The sequence below is a fragment of the Accipiter gentilis genome, chromosome 33, assembly GCF_929443795.1.
Source record: "Accipiter gentilis chromosome 33, bAccGen1.1, whole genome shotgun sequence".
Classification (NCBI taxonomy): domain Eukaryota; kingdom Metazoa; phylum Chordata; class Aves; order Accipitriformes; family Accipitridae; genus Astur; species Astur gentilis.
Genome location: NC_064912.1, coordinates 5,541,470 through 5,567,596, shown reverse-complemented (window position 1 = coordinate 5,567,596; position 26,127 = coordinate 5,541,470). Strand labels below are relative to the sequence as shown.

Here is a 26,127-nt window from a genome sequence, read left to right as displayed (position 1 = left end):
GAGGACAGTTGTCCTATTTTATTATCATGTATTTGCTCCTCCACAAGCGGAATCTGATCAGCCGATTCCTAGAAAATCAGCTGAGAGAAAGCTGAGAAAGGAATGTTTCCATGGCATATGCAATCCTCCGCCACCCACTACTGTGGGTCCTGGATGTGAGGTAGAGAAGAGGTCCAAATTATCTGAACTAGACATTCCTACCTACCCACCCAGTGATACCTTCAAGGAAGGAGCAGTAATTACCATAGACAAGGTAGTCTTTAATTCTCCATTTCACTGAGCCAACATTTGCAAGAATATGAGGGATTCATTTTGTATGGAAATCCCAGTAAACCACCTCCTGGGACACCTGTGCTACCTAAAGGCAAAAGGGTTCAGGACTGAAAAAGCAGAGACTTTACATAAATGTCTCTTACTCTCTTACCAAGCCTAGGGTCACAGATTTGCAGATCTTAAACGCTTTTCCTTTTCCAAGGATATATAACCACACATCTTGATGAAAAAAAAAAAAAAACCAAGTAGAAAAAAGTTCAGTAAGTACAAACTTCAAAGTGTACATTGGTTGATATTCGGTAATGTGAATAAGCCATTTTTTTCCAGCAACAGAGTCTGGTATTTTGAGCAAATGTAGTGTACGTATGTTCTTATAAAGTATTCTATGGCAACATCTGGATGTTTTACTACAAAGTACAACCATAGCAGCTGAATGCCTTCAGTTGTACTGTCTCGTTTACTTAATAAATTCAACATTCTATTAAGGGATAATACATTAAAAAAAGGAGTTAATCCATTAAAGCTATGAAAGTACCACAAGTTCATGAATGTGGGCCTCATATCTCAACCCCACAACTATGTTTACTTTAGATTTGGGCAGAGGAGTCCTCGTACCTATCAAAGGTATACATGAACGTTCAGGGGAAGCAGCGTGTTGTGCAACCACCTTCTTTAAGAAATGGTCTTAAACTCAGGAAAACATGTGTAAAAGACTTGTAGAAAACCTATTAGTTCCTCTTTTGCATCCAATATATTGATGAGCGAAGGATTAAATTTATATATGAATTCCATTTAAATACTTGTTGTCCAGGAATATCTATCTTTGGGAATTATCCAATGCAGTTAACAGCAAAGAAACCAGGCAGTTCCCACTGAAAAAAAAAATGGAAGGAAAAATAGCTCACACCGGCCTATGTTGGATAAATGACACTTGATGATCTTTTGAGTTGGAAAGGGGGCATTAGAGTTCTTTGAGCAGGTTTGACACTGACCCCATACTCTGCAGCCTCTTTGGTTGGAAGAACTTCCATAAACCTCAGCCTTGGTAACCCTGTGCGTTAGGATGTAAACATTATAATATTTAGAGATTTAAAATACTTAGCTTTGATAGTAGCCATAACAGAATCTCTTATGTCTTGTTCATCTACACTGAAGTGAAGAAGACATCTTACTTTCCTCTGTATGCCCATTTTATAAGTCTGAGAATCCATTTTAAACATCATTACAATTTTAATTCTCTCAAGCCAAATCTCATTCAAACAGTAAGAAAACATCTAGAAAGGGAGAATGACTAATTCAAAGCTAGACTTGTCTCCAGTACTATAAATTTCCCTCATGTCCCTAGTAACATGGAGGAAGAATTACATGTACTAATATTATACATGCTTTAATGTCATGGCTATTATTTTTAAAGCAATGGGAATCAATATATTTTTCAAATTTTTTGGGTTTTTTTTCCAATTAACTGGTATTACTGCAATACTGAGCAAGGACTGTAAATTTAGATCTCTACGAATTCCATTAGTTTTGGCCTAGTGTAAACCATTAACTACACTGGGTCTTTGTGAGTTTTTTGTTTCTGCTGCTGTGATCCATTTCCTGCAGTAGGGCTGCATTTTGACTCCATACTGCATCCCATTCCTGCAGGATCCTTGACTATGCCACAGTGCCCCACGAAACTGAAAGTCTAACAGGTCACCCATGGCAGGGGATTAAGTGGCCTAAATGCAAGGACCACTTGTAAGGAAGATACAAGCCCGAATACATAGTGCTCAGGCTTTATTAAATTATTACCATATTTAACCCAACTACTGAAGTAACTAGCAAGTTTACAACTCTGATGTAATAAAACGTTGCTAACAGAATTATAGCAATATTTTACAGAAATCTGGACAACTGAGAAGAAAATATGCAAAACAAACACATTAAGCAATTTCAAAAGAAAGAAAAAATTACTGTTTCAACCCAGTATTTACTTCTGAGTACATTTTTATTACTCTTTTGCCAAAGCAGTAATAACTTATTGTCAGTGCTTTACATGACTTTTTTCATCCTACTGCATAAACCATGTTTCTTCCTTAAAACGAAAGAGTTGTGAAGTAGTCCTAACGTGAAGTATGACCTAAGTTAATCCTTGTTCCTTAAAAAGAATGTTTTACATTTATATTATGATAACGGTGAAGTTTGTACTGTGTTATTAACATAAAAAATGGTATTTCAGAATTAGCAATGCCTATATTCCTGTTAAAATAAGAAACACTTCTTCCTTTGCTTTTACAGGATATTGAAATTCCACTTGAATGAATGTGTGCAATGTAAACATAAAATAAAATAAAATGTAAAAAGCATTCTTCCAAATCTTCTGTAAAAGAAAATAAAGTATATAAAATTCAATTGAAAAATTCTCATTCTTGCACCCTCCTAAATACACTTGACATATGTAAGCACAAACACGGAAGAATATATTTCCAAAGGGGAGAGAATACATGCTCAGATATTATCTGGGAGAAAAACGCATTGAAATTCCTCTGTGATGAATAGACTTTTTTTTCTCCTCAGGGTGACCTCTACCTTCAGAATATGATGGTTTTATTATGATTAATAAATTTCATTTCCACAGAGGAAAGGAACAGTGTCAGCTTAAACTTAAAGCAAGTGGGTTTCTTTTTAAATGCTAATTTTTAAACACGCCCTTGCATGACACCAAATTTAGAAGCTCAGAAGGTTAGCAGAATAGATTCTGATTTCCATGCTGAAAATAGTAAGAAGGATTTAAACTATATTGTCACACTGAAAATCAGTAAGCTAGTTCAGTCACATAGTCATTGGTTCATTTATTCACTATTATGCCAGCATGCTTATTTCTCATTAAAATTAGTGGCATTTAAATACTTTGTGATAATTTACACTGGAAATAATCATTCTAGGTAAACAATTTACTAAAATTTAGGACATGCAAATGGCAAAGTATTTTGAATAAATTAATAGTCAATGTGATTATCTGCGTATTTTACAGAATGTTAAATCAATGTATCAAAACCAATAGGTGCACTCTCAAATTCTTGTCTAAGAACATATCTGATGAAAAATTTTGATGCATTGCTAATTAGAACAAGGTAAGTTCCACTCTCTTCCAGTATATCTAGAAAAAGTATTCAGGATATAACAGGAAAAAAAATAACACTTGCTTTTTGTACCATACTGGCACTGGTTCTATAAGTAGGTGGACTAACAACTTACTGGGAAAAAACTGAGGAAAAAAACCAGTGTAGCCATGCTAACATCTGTACATGTAGCTGTAAGCTATCCACTAAAAGCTTAGTATATGGTATGTTCTTCTTTACTTATGCTATATCTCAGTTTCTTCAATCACTTTCAGTGCAGGGTTTAAAATTGCTAAAATACTACTTAAAAGGACAAGTTGTTGTCCACCGCACAGATAAAAAGAAAAAAAGAGAATTCAAAATGGTAATTGATTGTGAGATTTATTTTAGTAGGGCCTTTGAGACTGAAGCTCTCTAATTCATCAGTCGTAGGTATTGCTGAAGTCTCTAAAAATAGGGAAAGTATATGCTTCTCTACTTGTAATTACCATTTTAGGGTTTTGAGTTCTTTGGCACTATGGCTGTATTTCCATACACACCTAGGACAGACAGTGTAGCTCTGATACTGGAGACATTTGGAAGCTCCTTAATAATATATATACTATAGGGTTTAATAACAGCATTAATAAGGAAAAATTCACAGTATAAAATATGAACCAAGTTAACACAATTTCCTCAAGTGATTTGAGAACTATAGAAGGAGAATTTTAAATGTGATTTTTATTTTTCAGGAATTTGATGCACATATTTTTCTGATCATTATCATTTCCCCCCACTTTTTAGAGTCTACATGTTGCTAGAAGGACTATGGAAAGTGATGAATCTGTTTAAGAATTATAAAAAGAAAAGTTAAAAATCTGGTATTACGTCAGCTAAATCTAACTCTGATCTAATCCCCCATTACTTCCCATATTACAAGCAAAGTGTATGTATCGCTGGCAAGCTCATACTTCTAACTTTTCCACAATATTATCCATTCTTCACTAGCTTTGATTATAATTGAACAATCAAGTAATAAAATTGCTTCTTCTTCAGACCCATTTGTGTTGAGTCTTCAACCAGAATAACCTTAACGGACTGAAATTCTTGTACTGACAATTATCACTAAATTTCACAAAAAAAGCAACTGAGCGAGTGAGAGTTGGCTCGGTACGAGAAGGTACGGTGCAGAGTGCTTTGGTACTCCGGCCCTGCTTGTTCACCCGGGCAACAGGCACGACTGCAGGACTGGCAGGTGGCACGGAAGGGGCAAGCTGCATTTCTCCTCTGCCAGATCTTAGTGCAGAATTGCAATAAAATTTTGGACAAAGAGGTGAAGATTTTAGTAAATAACTGGATGGAATACAAGGAAAGCAAGGATTACCTTGCCTTATCCAGATAAATAATTCCAGTAACTACCATCTTGCTCTTTCTCTTGGTCACATAACTACGATGATACCAAGACAGAGTTGACACAAGCAGCGGAGCTCCTTCGTATGCGCCTTACTTACACACCACATTGCTGAGCAGTATTGTAACCCCAGTGGGTCAACGCTGCAGCAGTGGTAGTCCTTCTACTTAAAATTCTTTACTATGGTAGGATGGTGTCTGCTTATGGCGTTCAAAGCATGTGCAACCGATCAATTTATTTCATTTTGGATATTAACACCAAGCAATTTTAGGCATTTCAGTCACCTGAATGAGCAATGAGTCCCTCTATAATAATCTCAGAAGGCAATAAGGAAAGATGTCTATCCTAAGTTTTTACATAAGACCAAGGAAAATGACTGAATTCTGCTGATAAAAACCGTTTGCAGCCATTTTCCTTGATTGTAAAGAATGCTAAAATTCTCTATGCAAAGTTTTAAATGCACAATATCAAACTCCAAGATCATTCTACAAGGGAGGACCATAAAATACTTTGTTGCATATCGTCTTCCTCTTCCATGACTGATAACGCTTTACAGATTTGTGATGTGGAGCAGAGAAAGAATTGGGAAGGTGTAGTAGAGACAGACAGCACAATGAAACAGTGAAATTTCAAGGTATAGTGCAGTGCTGAACCCCTGTATACCTTAAAAGCCATGAAGGATTTCCTGCAAGTGTAGTATTAACATTCCTAGGTTTTCACAGAGATGAAGAAACTTGACCAGAGTCTACCATAGGGATAGGGCAATAATAAAAGATTTCCATAAAGGGATCTTCATAAATACATCATTGATGAAATATTAAAAGCAGTCTTTACTTTTTCCTGCAGGTTAGAGCAAGAAGAAACTTGAGAAGCTTATTCAGAATTTTCTATATGCAGAGACGAATTTCAAATTCTTGACTGTTTACTTATTTATGTCACATCTGAATTTGGCCAGTTAATTTTCGTACTAACTGATGGGCACGTTTTGCGGAAATTTTGGTTATTGATGCTTAGAGCTGATTTGAATTTTTATTTCTGCATGCCAACCTGTAGCTTCTTTTGAAGTTTGCTAGACATTTACAGCCATCCAAAGTTGAGCTGCCACCTTGTTAAACATTTAAACAAACATGATTGATACGGGTTATTTTGCAGAAATATGGAAGGGAAACAAACAGCAGCACAGGTGACTTTCCCCTGAGCTGATGCTGAATAACTGCCATGGAACAGACCTCAACTTAAGAGCTTTCTCTCAAGTTTCAGTCTTGCTGTCTGGATTTACACAAGTGTGAGGATTTCACCTGATGCCTAGTTAAAAATCTAACATGATTCTATGCTAGCAAGAACACCTTTCTGTGTAATCTCTATCCAGGAAAGTTAGACTTCAGATAAACTTCATTAAATAAAGCCACTGGGGCAACTGAGGCTTGCCATCAGGTGATACCTAAACCCAGCTGTATTACGATAAAAACCAAGTATTTCTTTGACCTGTAAAGCATTTTCCTATTACTATTTTTGTTATATTTGGGGGCAATAAACCTTGAATAAATTCTTATCTAGTTCAATAATAAATATACTGGGTACTTTGTTTATTAAATTTTAAAGCAGTCTTTTGTGCTTGTGTGTAAAGTTCTATAGTGTGCAATCATATTATTTTTGTTTAATATTTTAAATTTAATATGATAATCTCCAGATATTAAAACTGAATCCTTGTTTATTTAAGGTACTTGTATATAACCATACATACATGCACACACACAAACCACCTTTCATGCGTACTATTTTCAGTCTATCAGAGAAAAAAATCAGGTTGCTTCATTAAAAAAACAGTACAGGAGATGCACACATGCTTATACGCACTTGTTGAGGGCAAACACAGATTATTCACTATTTCTGTTATCAAAGGAGCGTCACATTGCAAATCCTCCATTTACAAATCACAAAACCTCAGCTTTACTTAATCTTGTCATGTTGTCACATTTGACTAGTCATGCGAACTGACCTAGAACTGTAAGCACAGGGAAGGCAAGCTGTCAAAGAGATAATGACAAAGATGCCAAAAAGGGCTGCCAGTGTTTTCACTGGGTGAGAAAAAGGAATTAATCAAACTTCATGAAAGACGAACAGAGGATAATCAAAGCGTTTACTGATTTTTATCAACTGGTCCAGTAGCTGAACATCTTTACCACACAACTACCAAGAGCAGTAAAAGCTGTAACAAATGGAATTCCATATAAGCAACTATTTACAGCTGCAGTAAACGCAAGTTTAAACTGCCAACATAAAGGACACTTGTATTTATAGAAGAAGTTTAATACTGTGCATTAGTACAACATTTCCTAGTCTTTCCAGAGCAAAAACTTCAGTATCTGCTATTTTTCACAGGGAAAAGCAGTACAGCCTTAAATAAATACTAGCACAAAGACATTACAGATGCTCCTTCATCTTCATTTTTTATTTTATCTGATTAGTGGAAAAGCATAACATAATAATAAAAGCATCTCATAGAAAATGGTTATTTTCCCAAATTGCTTCATGAAATGAAGTCAAACCCATAGGCAGCAATACTAAAAGGGAAGAACCTCTCACAACTGAATGTACATCTTTACACAGCAATTCCAAAAGGCTGAAACTGCATTTTTCCAAAGCAGTTTGGATTATATATACTTCTCAGAAATTCCTTTGAAAGGGTATGTTCTGATCAATATCTCCTACCAGACATGTGAATAAGTCAATGAGATGTATGCAAGCACGTATGGCAAAATTTTGACCAGCTACGCTTGTTTCTGTACCGCAGCAAAGGTAAGGCCACAACAGGCACCTTAACCATTCTAAGCACTTTGTCAAATGTTAATCTGCTTTTAAGTAAGTATCTCCATATTTGCTATTGTTTCATTAATTAAATTTGTGGTAGTGTTAGTGTTGACAGGTTAACGACACTGTACAGGAAAATTGCAATAACTTGAGCAATTGCATTGGTTAAAAATTGCCAATATTCTGTTCCAACTACTTCCAATAGTACAAATTCCAATGTTTGCTTCTTTAAGCTGCCTGCTTTTATGAAATGTTTTTCCTAGAGTTATAAAATTAAACGTTTCAGAATGTTTAATCTGTTTTGGAGACTGTATCTTTCTCCAAATGGAGAAATTAATCTAGGACTGTCAACTTCCAAAGCGTTATAATGCATTTCTTTTGCGCACGCGTGCACGCACACACAGTCCCTCCTCCTGGAGATGATTCTGCTCAAATATGTAAATAAATACAGTCACAATTGGACAGATGTTATATCCACTTCCACCACACTTCATTCAAAATTCAGGTTTATATATACACTTGCCTCTCTGTTATTTCAAAATCATAACTGCATATACACTTGGGAGAAAAATAATACCAGGCATGCAACCGCACTGGATTTTTTCTTGTTTGTAGATGGAAGTTGTATAACAGTTAAGAATTGAAGGAAGAAAGAAAAAGTGGTATAAATACAGAATAATGATCCTGCCCCATATTTACCCCAAAATAAAAAGTAATATGCAGGTACATCCTAGAATGCACTTGGAAAAGACACTACAAAATTTTTTTTCTTTACAAACTATGAATTTTGATCTTACAAAACCTAAAAGAATAAAAAAATATATTGAGGACTGATTTAAAAAATTCATAAAAAATGCTAGAGGTTCAAAATTAACATTGTTCTGTAACCAGCATGTAAATAAACCATGGGTTTATTCTGCGTCTCATTCTGATTTGTTAGGAGCCTGATAGGGCAAGATGCCCATTGCCTGCCCCCAGCAGCCAGGAACCTCAGAATTAATTCTTCCCTAATGTACCCATTGTCAGAGATTTGCTAGAGCAAAGTCTTCAGAGATCCTTGTTAAAATTCCATCATCAAACTGTTTGGAGGTTTTGGATAGTTTCCCTACCTCTGTTCTAGTTCAGGTCTGTTTGCAAACTCTTTAATCATGCCTGCCAGAGAAGATCTATCCCAGAAGCACAGAACTTCTCTTCTGAAGAGTAATTATTTTTAGCCTCAGAATGCACTGGATGCAGTCAAGAGTGAAATATTTTTAAATTTCCCATGGAAGGATCCCTCTGTCAGATACCTGAATAGGTTTTCCTTATACAATGTGCATGCAAGAACAGATACACATACATAAATGGAAATGTGTGTGTGGACACACTATCCATTCATTAACACATTTATTTATTCAAGATTACTTTATCCCCAAGTCAAAAAAGATTATCACGTGGCTGAGGGCTAAGTATCCTCTGGCAGGAATGATAAAGTATTGGGAAGAGCAGAGTGAATATTACCAGCAGAATCACCCAAGACATCCCATTTCCATTTGATGATAAAATTCCAATCAAAAGTTTACTTGTTATATTATTATTTGAAATCTACAAACACACACATTCTTTACAAGGAAACAATACAAACATACATATACTCACATTTCAAACATTGAGCATATTATCAGTATCTTCACTTTATATCTATTTTACAAACACAGTTGAATTACTGTAATTGAGTTTAGAAGCACTAAAAGAAGCACTATAGACTTGTACTGTAGGTGTTTTGCATGCATCTGAAAAACCACAGGAACGTTAGCTTCGGTTCTAAAAGTCTATATATCTCTCTATATGCTCCGCGTATTAAAACATAAAACATCAGATAATAAATTAGTTGGAAGTCATCTTACAGCTTTGAAAGACCAAATGCAACTTTGGCAACTTGTACCACAGGAATATGGGCCAGAGAAATATTTCTTTATAAGCCAAAAGTCCTTTAAATTCTCTGACTAAAACTTAGGTATACAAGAAACAGAGGGTGCAGGCTTTCATTAGCTTTCTCTTTCAGATCATATTACAAAAAAGGCACCTACAGTCACCTATGACAGATATGTTTAGCATATGGTCAATAACATACCTAACAAAAATACCTTATTGTTGAATCAATTCAACAGAAGTAATCTACTGGTAAACTGAAAAGTTTTAATAAATGTACACAGAGATCCTTTTCCTTGTGTGTAAAGTCCACTGAATTTACTGATAAATAAGAGCGCTATATTTGACTGGAATTCCAAAGTAGTGATATATGGAATACATATCATATAGTCTTGGACACTTAAATTGTGCCTGAATTGAGGGGAAAAAAAAGTCTCTAATAGAGAAATAATTAATGCTTAGAAGGGTTCACTTAGCAAAACAGGACATTTTTTTTTCAGGACAAGAAAAATATTAAAGAACCCATGTCTACGTCAAGAAGTCCAAGTTAAAAAATTGCTAAAATAATTATAATCATTGTTATTTAGCAAGGCCTAGATTTATAAATTAGTAGCCTACCTACTACAGCTCACTCTGGTCCGGAGCTGAGCAGGAAGCACAAGTAAAATAATGAAAGCCAAAACCCAAGTCTAGTAAGATCAAGAAAATGTCAAATGTTGACTTCTCAAAATGTATTCTGTTAATGATTTAGGACTTTGAAAAATCTATGTTACATCAGGTTTTATCACAGAAGAACTTTTCAGATTACCACCAAAAATGCTATGGCTAGCATACAGATTATTACATTTTTAGCATATTTTGGCTTTAGTTGTGATCTTCTTTTTCATAAATAAACGTTCTTTATTTGTTTCTATGTAGGTCACTATGGCATAAGCAGAAAACTCTTCACCTTTCATTTATTTCTGCTCGTGTAAAACTTTATAAATAAACACTTCTTAAAACCAACATTTTGTATCACACTATATACCCTTTCATCTTCCAATACAAACAGGTTCTATGAACTCAGTAGATTTTTTGCGTAACGTTATTGGTAGAATATGTCCCGGCACTGTTACTATTTATTTTGGCTTTTGATTTCTTATGTAGTGACATAATACCATCCTTACCTGAATTAAGTCTAAGATTGTTCAAACTCTATTGCTTAAAAGAGAGAAAAGCCCTTGACATATTCAATATATTTATAAATTACCATTACCTTTTAAAAACATTGTTCATTCTTCTGTACCCATGGCTTACAACATGATGGTATATTAGCAAAGCAGCTAAGACTTTTTACTTACTAGAGAGCGATCCTCTGAAGACACAGACCCTCTCTCCCACTATCTCATCCATAGGATAGACTTTGTGAGTGCTTTAGGGTCTGCAGTACCCTTGTGGGCAATATTTGCCCCCAGAGAGTTGGAAAGAAAATTGTTACATCTATAGCACTTACAATGTCCTACACACATCTAAGTCTTTACTCTTTTCCTCAGTTCTGTTTGGTTTGGCTTTTTGAAAGTCACAGTCTTGATTGTACTGCACAGTAAGTTTTTATTAGAAGGTTTAACATATCCTTACTTACTAGGCCATATGATATTTAAACTGGAAATAAAACACCAAAGTCAGCAAAATAACCTAATGACTTTTATATGGCAGAACCTTTAGGACGAAGCTATAAATTAATTAAACTCTTCCAAAGATTTATACTATGGACTTTCCTATGCTTTCTCTTACGATTAAATGCAGCATGTGAAAAAGGATATTGAGACCTGGATGGATGCATCAAGAAGTATCAATGATTGTTACCTGCAGAGGTGTTACAAGAAATTTCATCTGCTGCAACGAAGACGAATTGATTTCTGCAAGAGAAGATAAAATTCACAATACTGCTTGCTGACTGGGAAATGTGCTAGCTGCCAATTGACTTGATGTTTACAGATGGGGTAGGGGAAGGGTGCTTAATTTTAATGAATGTAGCAAGAAAAAGTGTTGACGTATTTCAATACTATAGAGTTTATAAGGATCATGAGGTAGACATGCTGGGATCTTTTAAATGAAATAATGGTGACATTTGGATATGGACTATGTACAAACTCTTGCATTGGAAGCTTCATGTTTAGTGTTACAGATATGTCAATATATTTATGAAGTCTAACAAAAATAAAACAATATTTATACTAATATATATTAAAGGGCACTACCGCAAAATATGTAAAAAGCGTTTTTTGAAAAAAATAATTGCAATTTACTTTGTGCATCTGAAAGGAGGATATTGAAAGTAAAATCTTATGCTTTTTATATGTCTAATATGATTGCAATCAGAAAATGAATTTTCTGCTATTTATTAAAAAAATGACATAGTATATTCTCATATACTGTCATCCAAATACATACAAAAGTCTTTTGCAGAATCTTAGGAGAATAAACTAGAGATATGAGTAATTTAATATAAACCTTCTCTTGCAAAATTCTTTTTTGAACCAGGTAACATAAAAAGAGAAATGCTAAATACACTAATATTTCAAAATGCAGAAAACTTCATTACAGCACCAATCCTGATTTGTCCTTTCCAAAGTCAAAGCAAACAGGATTTGGGTTAGTGGAAACCATGTTTAAGGATTAACATCAAAGGATTCCTTTATATGCATATACACAGCTTCCTTGAATTCTTTTTGTGTTGTGCAGGATTAACAAAGAACCTGGGCGAAGTTTTAACACTTGGGTGCTGTTTTACTCCAGATTGCAGGTAGCTCCTCCAGCCTGCCCTGCTAGCCATGGTGAAGAACTGAGTTTGTATGTTTTGCACAGGTTTAATGCAAGAGTCTACCACAGAGGAGCTAGGAGGAACTACTTCTAGCTCATACTGAGGACTACCTGGACAACTTAGTTCTGCAAGATGACAAAAGCTCTGTCCAGCATTAAGTACTCTGAAGATCCTACTGAAAACTGTTCCGTTCGGGAGCAAACATCTCTTAGGGGTAACAGAACCTTGAAGAGTTAAGCCCTAAGAGAGCAAAATCTATTACTTCACCTCCAATGTTTTAAAGAGATTTGAAATGCTCGTTTAGAAATCTGTGAACCTTGTTACTTAGAAGTTCGCATTTTTGGAAAAAAACAGAACAAGGAACCTGTAATCCGTACTGTAGTGACAGGATTGATTAAGATCAAAAGTAGTATCTGATCATTGCCTCTGCCCTATCTCAGAGATACTAACACCTGCCTTTTTGTATGCATTAACTTAGTGATCAAACTGTATATTCTTTCATTTTCAGTTGGATGTGCAGATTGGTAGTTTTGCTCTTTATTTTGTCATCTGCAGCAATTTCACAAGCTACTGAGATCTACCTTGCATGTAATGCTAAAGAGGTGAATTTAAAAAAAAAAAAATGAAGGGGGATAAATTTAACATTATAAGTACAGAGCTACTCTGTATTTGATAGGTAATATAATTTGTCACTGTATTTACTGCTATCACCTCTTTTATTATCAGCTCTTGTGATAATTATATAGAAACAGTTAGATGTTTGCCTAAAAGCAATTCAGCCAGTAGCAATGCAGACTTCCCAGCTACTGTTTTACAAAAAATCCTTTTGATTCATTTCTATGCAGTTGTTAAACTGCCCTCTCATCTAAATGAAAAAATCACTTTTTCTCAAAAACTGCCTCTAAAGTGCCTAGCTGAGAAACTCCTTTTCTTTATATCTATTCCGAACATTTGTTGTTCTGGAACATTGAGCCACAGATACTCTATCTTCAGATGCCAAAGTACAGAATTATCTGTAAGGATAGTATGCAGGTTTAGTTACTTACAGAAAGACCCCAGAACACTAACTGCTGTCTGTCTTTTGGAATGACAGATGTTATTGAAACCGTTCTGAAATCTTACTTTTTATTACCAACTCGTTAGTGATTATTGGTAGAAAATTAATTTTTAAAAATTTAACCCAAAGTGATACCTATTTAAAAAACATCTACCATAAATATTCCTTGTTATACTGCTTCAATTTACATAGGAAGAGACTGTTTTCCCTGTATTTTGCTTTTGTAAAATTCATTTCACATCTCCATAAATCAATTTTAAAAGTAAGGAGAAAGTTACGTATTGGTCAGCATAGCAACTGTGGGAATGAAAAGTAAGACTAGATGCTGGAGTTCAATAAGCCAGTTCCACTTTTTTATGACTAATTAGGTGTTATTTGTAACAGTTATAAGAAATTTTTTAGTACTTTGGTGGCTTTAATGTTTTTTATGATGGCAGGTTTTTATTCAGTTAAATTCTATACTACTGTAGACCTAGAGGGAGAACTGATAATCAGAGGTGTCACTATACACATATATCGCACCTGATGTCCAAAGCAAGTATTATTCCTTAGTGTGGATAACCGCATATTTTGCAAAAGGAGTCCTTCTGAGTTAAGCTGACACTGTGGTGCATCATACGCTATTTGTCTTAAAGTACATGAAAAGCAGACCTGGAAAAGGGCAGCTAACCTAACTCCGACCCTTGCAAACGTAGGGTTGTTCCCTTTAGAGACCAATTTTATGCACTGACTGTATCAAGTGTACAAGGCGTAAAAACCCCACAAGTAAGGCATGGTGAAAATTCATGATGCATTATAGGTTGTTTTAGCGTTCCTCATCACTGCTACGCTTTTTATTGATTCAGAAAGGTACAAGAAATGTAAGTGGACCCAACTTAATTATACAGTAAGCCCTGTTCAATTATTAAGATACAGAATCGCTTCCATAATTTAATTTGTATATTAACAGTGAAAGTATAGAACAAAATTTTTACTGCTTATTGTTTTTATACTTCTGATGTAAAAGAACGCACATTTAAAATCCAGAGAATTTTTTTCTTTTCTTTAAATAAAATGTTAGAAGTTGTTACTGGTTGTAAAGGAGATAAACAGAAAAACAAATTGGAAGAGTAACATGCCAAATACATTGATTTGAATGTATAGTTGGATATATTCAACTTGCCAGATATTCACAGCCTGGGCTAAGTGCAATCCTTTTAAGTGCTGGAGTGACACCCTTTGGCAGCCTGAGCTCTCTGATGGAAACCGAGACAGTAAGGGTCATGAAAATGTACTTCTGGGACTCAAAATGGCTGTGTTCCATCTGAGCAGCTATTTCCCAAGGACAAACACTTCTGCATACTATTACTTGTCTCAAGCCTGTATATCAATTTCTTATTTCGTTTAGTAAATAGAAAACTACCACAGATTTTTACCAGTACGGTAATAAAGATGTTTTTAAAGTTGGAAAAAATTAATGTTTAATCATTTGATGTATTTCCTGAATTCAGAGAGAAACAGAAGGGGAGGACAACAGAAGCAATATTAAGTGATTTAGATGCTCTTTCTGACTTTGGGGTAGTTATTGAACCTGCATTACCCCAGTTTTCAGAAGGTTCAAGTACGTTCTAATTTCCCCTGCTCTGTTCCCTGTAGACCCTTTGGCAGACTCCTAACGAATATATTCCTCGAAGGCCCCAGATCTGACATAAACCTCCCTATCAGTTTTAGCACCTGCTATTTCTACCCAGCCAGTCTTTTGCATATCCAATACATGAGGTGCTTGCTTTCTCTCTCCTTGATGCTGTTAGTTTGTTGAAAACAGGCCATACTTTAGCATAAAACTGGATTTATTTATTTTTTGGGTTTTTTTTGGTTTTGGGTTTTTTTTTAATCTATTATCACTAGAGTCCAAGCCTTATCTTCACTATGGCTGTTTAATATACAGAACTACTTATGTGAAGAAAGCCCACATGTGAATTTTTGTTTCTTGCTAAACTGTCCAAGAAAGATGCAGTCTGTGGTAGAATGGAGAAGACATTTAGGAAAGGGTCTTTTCACTACCCTTTGTCAGCATTTCCATCTTGGCACCTTTTTCACAGGGTAGCTTTAAAAAAAACACAAAAAAAACCCCCAAAACCCCCCAAGCAACAAAAAACCCAAACCAAAACCATGAACGTATATCTTTCTGTACTGCACTTTTTATTACAGGAGGCTTTATATTACAAGATCCTTGATTAGCAACATTAGGGCTTATGTCCTCAGGAATGACTTTCAGTCATTAGTAAACTAATAATTTGTAGTTAGACAGGGACAGGCCTTGCACTATAAAACCAAATATTGTTTGAAAGTTTTCGTGATGGCATGAGGTGGGCAGGAAAAGTCCAGCTGGCAGAATCAAACCCATATACTCTGCAGCATCAAACTTCAAAGAGCATAACAAAATATTTTCAGGTGCAACTTTATCACCTGACTAAAAGTACCCTGTTCTAAATTAAAGCAAGCCACTGAATTGAAAGACTTAGATAATAAAGTATTAAATCAAAATATTTAAGCAAATGAAGAACAGGGATTTAAGTGAAACTGGAGTCAGGTTTTTCATTATATACACTATTTAGTGAAAAATATTACTAATTACAACTGACTTCAGTAAACATTATGTACTCACAGAAATTAAGCCTTCTGGACTGTGCAATTTTTTTATTTTTTTTATTTTTTTTTTAAATACCATAGCCTACTTTCTTCAGCATGTTTATATTACCACAAGTTAATTAAGAGGCCTAAGATATTTCATAAATATATTCTGTCAGTACCTTCCCTTTCCAAACTGTTGCATCTATCCATTTTTCAAGAACAGCTGTCTTTTATAGTCTTGCTTCTCGCAAGTCACCTTAACTGTGCTGAAATAGTCCAGAAAAAAAATTCCATACATTCATTCTAAAGCATACTGACCTAATACAGAAGCTACATGCATATCAATACTGAATTTAAGCTTAGGTAAGGTTATATATGTGAAATTTAGTAGAAACATGATAACAATTTGTAACTGCTATGTAGTATTTTTAGCTTTCATTTCTACAGAAATCGTTTCTGTAAGCATGTTTAAATAGTCTTGACTCTCTTTTTGAATTGCTTTTAATCTACATATCCTGAGAGTTAGTTTCAAGTTTGAGATTCCAATGAGATTGATTAGCTTTTTAGTGTACATGTATTTTACATGCTTTGTCAGGAATAATTGTTAGAGTACTGATGAACATTTATGACTTTCCTTCAAACTTTTCCAAAATTCCTTAATGTTTCCCATCCTCATAAACACTAACACCAGTGATCTCAGCTACTGGAATATCAAATAGGTACCAGAACAGAGAGAGAAATTCCGGTTTATGCCATCTTTGATACAATACTGAACTTTAGGCTCCTTCACATGTGGAAAGTTGGGAGTTTCTCCTCACTGAGAAAACAGAACAAAAGTTTTCTTAAATACTGAAACTCTGATAATTCAGTTACACATAAATATGTACAACTGTATTACATTTTCTACATCTAAATAGGCTTTATTTTAAAGCTTGGTGGCAACTTAGAGTGGAGTTCAGAAAGAGCAGAATCTAGTAACAGAGATTGGGTGTACAGTGCAGATGTAACCACTGATCTGGCCTGACCCATACGTGATTTGGCTACTTTACTATTAGTTGGAAGATTCAGAACCTGGAAGTGGAAAATAGGAAGAGATTCAGAGAATGGGTCTCAGATGGTCTTCTTTATGACTTGAGGGATCTAACCATTATGAAGCAAAATTTCAACCTAATTTCGGGACAGACTGTTACACTGAGTGCTCCCCCTAAAAGTTTCCTTATAGTTGTCCCACCCTGGGAAAGGACGTGCTCGTCTGTCTGCACTACTGCATATTCCTAAAAAAGCATCAACCTATTACTGCGTTTTCCCTCTTACCGCCACTGGCCCTGCTACTCTTCATATGTACAAAAGTACTCGCAGCTGGGTCTGGGAAGTTTATACACTTGGGTCATTGTGGGTGTGAGAACCTGTGTTTGTAGGGCACATGGGACAAATTACTAAGCGTGCTCTGTGTCCTGTCTTCTTCCTAAAAGGCTGGGTGACAGTCAGACTTTTCAACACTGTTTATATTTTACACAGCACATGATTAAGAACAAAATTTTGACACACATATAATTTCGCCCAGCACTCCCAGAAGTTTTTAGTCCCTCTTCTTTGCAACACAGAGCTTCCATAAAATAGAAGCCATAATAGAGGTCAAGTGGGATTTTAAGAAATCAGGAGTTCCCTAAAAATAATCACACTAGCTCTAGGAAATTTGAAATGTAAAAGAAATTATAATCCACTAAGGCACAGTGATTATGTTTCATACGCCAGAATTCTTGGACTTTGCTTACTAACCTCACAAAACTAGACAAATAATTTTGCTTAACACAGAGGTGCAGCCCCGCCTCCCAAAAATACATCAACTGCTGAAAACAGTGCAGAGCCCCAGAACATAGAAAATTAAGATGAAAGCAAACACAATACTGAACAGAAGTTACAGTGGGAAGATTTAAACTATATGTAATCAGTTGACTTCTTCTGGTAAGACCACCGTGGGATTTACAAATACAGTCAGTATTTAGATTTCATGGATCAGAACCTCAGCTGGTAAAATTGATGCAGTTTAACTGAAAGCACTGACTTCACTGGAGCTATTCAAATTGTATTCCCCAAGGATCTGGTGCTAACTATACAGTGTAGCAATGGTTTTTCCAAGAAGTGTTACATGTGGTACATCTATACATTTTCCCACTATATTATTAAAGATACTTTATTTTTTCCTTCATGCTCTAAACTTTAAGGCTTCGTTGCTCTTGTTAGGACTCTAATGTTGTGGGCCTTTTCACTGTGAAATATAACATAGCTGACAGCTGGCTGCTTCAGGTTTCTGTAATATTACTGTATGGACAAAGTTTCTGAGGTTCCCTCTAAAATCATTTTATGAAGTCCTCCCCAAGTCCCTCCTTCTGGTGTCCTAAATTTAAATATCAGGGCTATCAAAGAATTTAAACTTTTTAACAGTAGTACACTAACTATAAGAAAAAGGTTGATTTTGCTGTTATCATGCTTTATATTCCCATTACCGTAAGATCAAAGTACGTTATCGTGCTCATAGCATTTGAATCACAACACAAAGACCACTAAACAACTTTACAGCCATACCAATAAGATATATTAAATGAAGTAAGAATAAAACTATAAATAGAAAGTAATTCATGTGGTATCAAGCTTCAACAACACTAACAGTAACTTCTTTGACCTGATGTGCATTAGGAAAGCATATTTTACTTTTAGACTGATTTCTTCTACGTCAGGTGGTTTTTTTCTGCAGAATTGCTTGTTCAGCCTAACTACTAATACTGATGCCAAGACAAAGAGGAAGATGCAGCTATTCTGCTTTCACTTAGGTATTCTGCTCTCATTGTCAATAGATAATGCATCTCCCACCTCCATCATTCCTGACCACTTCATTAAATGCTCCTTTCTGAAATTTTGAGGCGAGCCTTGGAAGCATGTGGGGTAAAACCCTGCATCAAAAGAAATTAATGTAGCTGAAGCTACTTCTGTAAATACCACCTCACAGAAAACACCAAAGCTCATCTTGATTGCCCAAGCCAAGGCAGCTCGTCCATCTGCCTGGAATCAGCTGCCACTCCAGAAGGTCCAGTGTCACCTCTGCCTGCCTGGCTGTCTCGCGTGACCTGGAGTGTCTCAAATGGCACTACATCCCTGTGTCTGGGTGGCTTAACCAAGCCCTTAATTTGACTGCCAAATTAGTCACCTCTGCATTGCTTTTTATTTGTGTCATCTTTGTGCTCAATACAGGACATTACAGTACGATTTAGCCAATGACAAGATGTCTCTAACATAATTCAGACTGCCAAAGACAGCAGGAGACAGAAAAGTTAAGAAATCTCTCTCATTAAATTTTATCCTGCCACCAGTCACACAACTTCTTGAAGAGGAAGAATTCATTCTAATACCAAAAAGCACTTCTGCCAAAAAAAAAAAAAAAAGAAGGGGAAAAGGAAAAAAAAAATCCTTAACTCTTCTGGACACTAATGGAAATGTGCGTTCCCAAGACTGGTGATATGTCTGTATTATTCCATTTACTCAGAGAAAAACAAAACAAAAAAACAAACAAAAAAGCAAACCCAAAAAAACTAAAGAGAAAACTGGTCAACAGGAGATGCTTTCTCATAATTTGTATTCTTATGTCAGGCTTTCCCCAGCATCTTTTTTAGGACAGTGTCCTGGTTTCAGCTGGGATAGAGTTAACCGTCTTCCTAGTAGCTGGTACAGTGCTGTGTTTTGAGTTCAGTATGTGAAGAATGTTGATAACACTGATGTTTGCAGTTGTTGCTCAGTAGTGTTTAGACTAAAGTCAAGGATTTTTCAGCTTCTCATGCCCAGCCAGGGCACAAGAAGCTGGCACAGGACACAGCCAGGGCACCTGACCCAAGCTGGCCAACGGTGTATTCCATACCATGGGACGTCCCATCCAGTACAGGAACTGGGAGATGGGGGCGGGGAATCGCTGCTCCGGGACTAACTGGGTGCCTGTCAGCGGGTGGTGAGCAATTGCCCTGCGCATCATTTGTACATTCCAATCCTTTTATTATTGCTGTTGTCATTTTATTAGTGTTATCGTTATCATCATTAGTTTCTTCTTTTCTGTTCTATTAAACTGTTCTTATCTCAACCTATGAGTTTTGCTTCTTTTCCCGATTTTCTCCCCCATCCCACTGGGGGGGGGGGGAGGGAGTGAGCATGAGTGGCTGCATGGTGCTTAGTTGCTGGCTGGGGTTAAACCATGACAGACAGGCATCTTTTTTTAGCCCTTCTATTGAACTAATTAGCTAACCCATTCAAACGCTGCAAGAGAGAGACTCCTTTTAGCATAGCCTAATATTAATGCTGTAAAGTATGTTAGGGAAATGACAAGGTGACCGTACTGCACACAGTGCAGGTAGAATTCTTCCATGGCAATGTCTTGTGTATGAACTCTCCCCTTTCTCCTCCCATTACCTCTCAAAAACTGTATAAAGAAAATTTCTGGCAAATTGCTGCTATACTTTGCAACTTAGTATAGTTGTTGTGCAACTTAGTATAGTTGTTGCAAAAAATATGTTTGTTTTAATATCTTGCCAAAATGTGGACAATGTCTTACATCACAACCAGTGGAAAAATCTGTAGCTCTTTCACCTACATTTTAACTCTGTACATTTTATTTGCTGGTTTATTTATTTTTTAAATCAGAGCTATACAAATACGTTTAGTTCTAATTCATATTACCTACTTTATCAGTGGAATTTTTCTGTGTATGAAGGATTACATAATATATTATACATAAATGTATTTATTATTCATAATACAATATACATAGTATAAATATGCATATTTATCTGCAAGAGGAACACAGATGATTTTTAAGTGGATCTTAACATTTTAAAATTAAAATGAAACCTAAAACAAATATGCGAAATTCTGAGCACCACAGAAATCATAGTTGAATTCATAGTGATCTCAGTGGCCTAACTGCTCTAAGATTATTTGACTTTTACTGTGATTAACACAGTCTACACACTAAAATTAAATCCTTGAAGAAGTAATCAAGTAACGTAACTTCAGAAGTGCTTAGTGTCAGCAATGTAAACTGATGTCAGTATGATCCATGACTGCTCAATTAAGGCTATTTTTGCAGTTTTATCATTTATATTTGAAAATTTCATTTATTACTATATTTTTTACATATTTTTCACTCTCCTCAGGGCAAACAGTACAGCATTTTGAAGTCAGCTTTGTGTAAAGAATTAGTATTTTATCCAGTACAATACATAATATATATTTATTTAGTTGGGAGATTTATTCTTTATGTATATCATGTCTTCTTTAAAACAATGTCTCATTAAAACATACTTTATATTTGTTTCTGATTTCATAACAATTATTATGGTTCACTAGTAACCACCATTTTATCCACAATAAAGTCTCCTGATATACAGAGGTGTAATTATAAACTTCTTTAGCAATTATGAATAACAACAATTCTTTCCCTTTAAATTATTGGAAGGTTTGAATGACACTACAAATTACTTGACAACATCATTTTTTCATATTATAACTAAAACACCATATACATGAAAACCTTGCCAGGATTATTTAAGAATACATTCAAGAAACATAAAATGAAGTTTGGAGGCTGGTACACATTTGGTTGAAATGAAGACCTTACTTTTTTCTGCCTGTATATGAAACATCCTATAGCAGTTTTCACAAACACATTTGTTCTTTAGGATACACGGGCAAACTTTCTACTCCCCTTCCTGCTGTGCAGTATTACAAACTGCTGTTTTGCCACAGGTGTGTTCCTAGAGTATTAGAAACTTGACAGGCCCAAAGGTATGTGAAAAAACGTTCTATTTAAATACCTAATCAAATGCTTTATATGCCTTTGAGGTGGGAAACACTACAGTAAAAACATGCAAGAGTATAAATCGCCTCTTTCTTGATTAATTTCATCTACACAGTCATTTTAACTTTGTTCTTCTAATACTTACTCAGCTTGCCTAAAACACATTGCAAATTACATGGCCAATCCATATAGACTATATCCAATTAATTCCCTGTTTTATTAATAACGTTTCATACCTTCAACTTCTCCCTGACTCTTTCACAATGCTCTTAATTCCTTCTTGCTTTTAAAGCACTCACAGTGGAAGCACTCAGGTTGACAATACTTAGAGTATGTTCTAATCTGCCTCTCTGTGGTCTATCAAGTCAATGATCTGAAAACTAAAAAGTGTATAATTAGACACTGACATGTCCAAAGGAACTGTTATGGTCTATCATGTCACAGGCATTGACCCAATAGACTGTAACAGTTTTGGTCTGTTGGAGTAGGAATCAATATTTCAGTAACTCCCTAACTCCATATTTATCCAGTCTGCTGAATACAACACGCTTAAAAATTTTAAAGTCACACTTTCTTTCAATATCCTCTAAGAGTGAAGAAGCCTGTATGAACTCTTAATGAGATAATTCCTACTTTAAAATGTTAACCAATCCTTTCTTTTCTGCTTTTTAGAGGAAAAGCATGCGTGAAAATGCATCAGAGGAATATATTCATAATCACAGTTGTTTACTATGAACTTTTATTTTAAAGTAAGAAACCACTAAGTTAAAACTCATGCTATATAATCTGATGTAGGCTAGATGTATTAAACAAAAAGAAAACAGGGGTACTGAAGTTGATATGTAAATGTCGGAATAGGTGCACTGATTTTTTATTTTTTTTTTTAATGATAAACATTTAACAGCTCCCACTATCTTCAAGAAGAAACTAGCAGCAAAAGTACTTAACATCTTTAAACTTGGAGCACTTTAGGAAGCCAGGTATGGAAATCTAGACTTTAGTGTTCCTCTACCTTGTCTTTCAATTTTTTCTTTAAGATTTCCAGCATGGATGTCAAACCATATTTTACAGTAAAAGCCAAGCCTTTCCTTGTCTATGGAGATTCTTAAAATAGCCCCTCATATTACAGTGAAGGAGAATGGAAATTATAGTAAAGAGAAGTAGAAGCAGGGTTTTAAGAATACAAGCTCTGATATGATAAAAGTTTCATAATCAGTCTTTACCATCATTGTGGGCCAGGAACCCTAAGCTTTTTCACTACTGTATTACCTCAATTTTGAACTAGTGGAGTAGTTTTGATAGTCACATGGATATTATATGAACAGTGATATTACACACAGATGAATCAAGCCCTCAAAGTATCAGAAAACATGTTAATTCTACCAAAGTTAGAGGAATGTATTGAAATATATATGAAGTATACAAAGTAGCTTTCTAGACTTGGTAGGAGATTATATTTTTAGGAAATATAATTATTTGCCATGTTTTCCTACAGTAATATGACTTGCTGTGTCTCCCCCAAAAAGTGTTACATCTACAGTACATTAGAATGAACCATGTTTCAATCATTAGAAAGCACTCTATGCAATACGCTTTTATTTCACGAAATTCCTATCAAATTGCTCTATGTGAAACTCCCTGTTCCTAGAATTTTAAACTCTTTGATTATTTTTTTCTACTGCATTCTCTTTATTCGTAGTTACCCGCTTTTACTTTCTAATTCCTTCACTAAAAGGTACTGTTATGGCTATAACATGAGTCATATGCTCCAGTCATTCCCCAAACTGTGATCTGAGTGATGAATATGGATTATGAAATATTAACATGATACCAGTGATCCTTTAATTTGCCACAGATCAGATACAGACATAAAGACATACAAGCCTAACAGGTAGATGCCCAAATCCATTACGTCTCTGTAACAGCAAAGTGAATGATTTGATTTTTATTTGCAATATTAGGGAATAAACAAGTTTCAGTTACCATACAGGCTATCCAGAAAAAACTAGACCAATCAAGCATCACCACATCAAACCTAAGTATTTCAAGAAGAAAAGTGTTAAATATAATCTATATTATTGCTGTTACAGAAGCTAAACACCACCTTTGTACCTGGTCAAGATGCTAACTGATCCTTCTCATTCTCAAACTTTGCGTAGCCTAGGATATGGGCTATATGATTCTTGCTTATGTATCGTCTTGTCCCTCAAACTTCTCCATTTCTTAAGATTCAACTTGTATATCATATCAAAATTCAAAAAGGTTTGAAGGTTCCAGCTGGGAGTAGAAGAATAAAGTTATCACTGCATCCTATTCTTTTTCCTCTTCCAACCCTATTAGTTTAGAAATTAAAACTGTGTATAGAAGCTCTTTTTCCTAAATCTTAGACAGTACGATCAAGACATGAATGAAGTACTACATTTTAAAATATTTATCCTTCTATAAAATTATTTAATGGAAAAATTAAATTCTGACTGAAGATGCTGTTATATTTTATATGCTCTCAAAACCTTAATTTTTATTATGTATCACTAGTAAGAACCTCAATAAGAGAAAATAATTTGAGTAAAACTACAGTGGGTTTCTTTGTTCATTCGTAAAATACAGGATCTTAAAGTCTGCAATATACAGGAAAATCACCTCCATCTACAGAAGCTCACATTTTATATTTTGTGTATTTTTATTCTTCATTCTAAATTTTCATTCTTTAATGAGCATGTTTCCAATTAAATCAAATCTGTACCTATTGCATTTTAGGATAATCTGACCACAAATATCAAGTATTACTCTCAACTACTTGCCCAAAGAGAACTGGAAAATTTAATAAATTATATCTCTGTAGACACTAGTACTTTGACAAAAATGAATACTCCACGTTAAAAATGTAAACTATTAGAATATCAGGATTTTACCGGGAGTAAGATTTCAGATCTGGAAGATACATAACTTCCATATGACAAAATTTCCTGTCGTCTCCAATTTCATACAAAAACCTGTCTATGACCACAGAACATGTAACATAAACTGATAGTGGAAAAAAAAAAAATATTTTATACTACTATACTATGTGACAAAATATTTTGGATTATGCCTTATTTGCTTTTAAAAAAGACTAGTGAAAAAAAGAGGTCAGCTTCCAGTGATGAAGGATCTAATCCAGACAACAAAGAAGTCAATGGGAATCTTCCCGTTGTCTGTAGTGAGACTGAAATTTGACACTGTGTTAGAAAAAGGGAATTACACTCAGAGCAAAACACCTCTGTATGTATATACGTGCGCACGGGCGCACGTGTGTGTGTGTGCGTGTGCCTGTGTGTGCCTGTTTGTGGGTGGGTGATGGATGGGGGATGTGTGTATATATATGAATACACAATCATACATATATAGACACACATAATTATCATTATTAAGTATAACAGGGTTAGCAAGCAGTACAAGCAAAATGACTCTGCCTTTCAGACAAGGCTAGTTTACTATTATTGGGGTTTTGTTTTATTATACTACCATATACACTTTCATAAATATTGCTGACAAAGTTAATATGCAAGAAAGGAACATTTTTCTTACTCCGATCGAAGATGCAATAATCAAATCATAAAACACAAAACCAATAGCCAATCAATGTGAATAAGTCTGCCCATCGGCTTAATTCAAGCAAGCCATTCACTGAGCTATGTGATGGATCTGTCAAATCCAATACAGCATTACAGACATACTAGCAACATCAAGTGAACATGCAATGACAAAATGACAATACGCCCCACTGCCATGCTTTGACTCTTTCTACCTCATAAATCTAAAACTTGATGACTTTGCTAGTTTCGCTTACTTCAGACTTGGACAGAAATCTAACCACTACATTTTTATTTATTTTTAAAAAAAATATGACATGAAAGCTGAATCAAAGCTGTACAAACATTTTGTTAACATCTGATTTAATAGCTTTTGCACATCCTTATAATTTTGTTTTCCAAACACTCTCAGTTTAAAGAGTTTGGCAGGCAAAGCTCCAGAATGGTGAAGAACATATATAGACCAGTAGGTCTCCTTCTATCATTTATAAGAATCGGAAAATTTATCAGAAATATTTTAAATACTGGAAATTTAAACATGATTTTTTTTGATCCATTTCTGCAAAGAGCTTCAAATCTTTAAGTGCAATTTAGGACGATGATAGATCGCACTGTATAGAAATCCAAATCTAAATTTTTTTAAGTCATATTCAGTGATTATATTGCTTCATAAATAAACAAAAATGTACCTTTTTGTTTGTTTTGTTGTTTCTGTTCTACAGTCCTAAGAAAAAACTGGAGAAATCTGCAAGGT

The 26,127-nt window shown here is 35.0% G+C and overlaps 1 protein-coding gene across 26 annotated transcripts in view; it reads right to left on the bottom strand.

Annotated features, from left to right (window-relative positions):
• RBFOX1 (RNA binding fox-1 homolog 1) overlaps window positions 1–26,127 on the bottom strand; it is a 1,352,985-nt gene that overhangs the window by 4,938 nt on the left and 1,321,920 nt on the right. For 5 of the 26 annotated variants that reach the window (XM_049791518.1, XM_049791524.1, XM_049791523.1 and 2 more), the window contains one exon: window positions 11,335–11,387. The exons of the other annotated variants lie outside the window; for them this stretch is intronic. In XM_049791518.1, coding sequence (XP_049647475.1) covers window positions 11,335–11,387 — 53 coding nt within the window. The remainder of the gene's footprint in view (window positions 1–11,334; window positions 11,388–26,127) is intronic. 26 annotated transcript variants of the gene reach the window in all.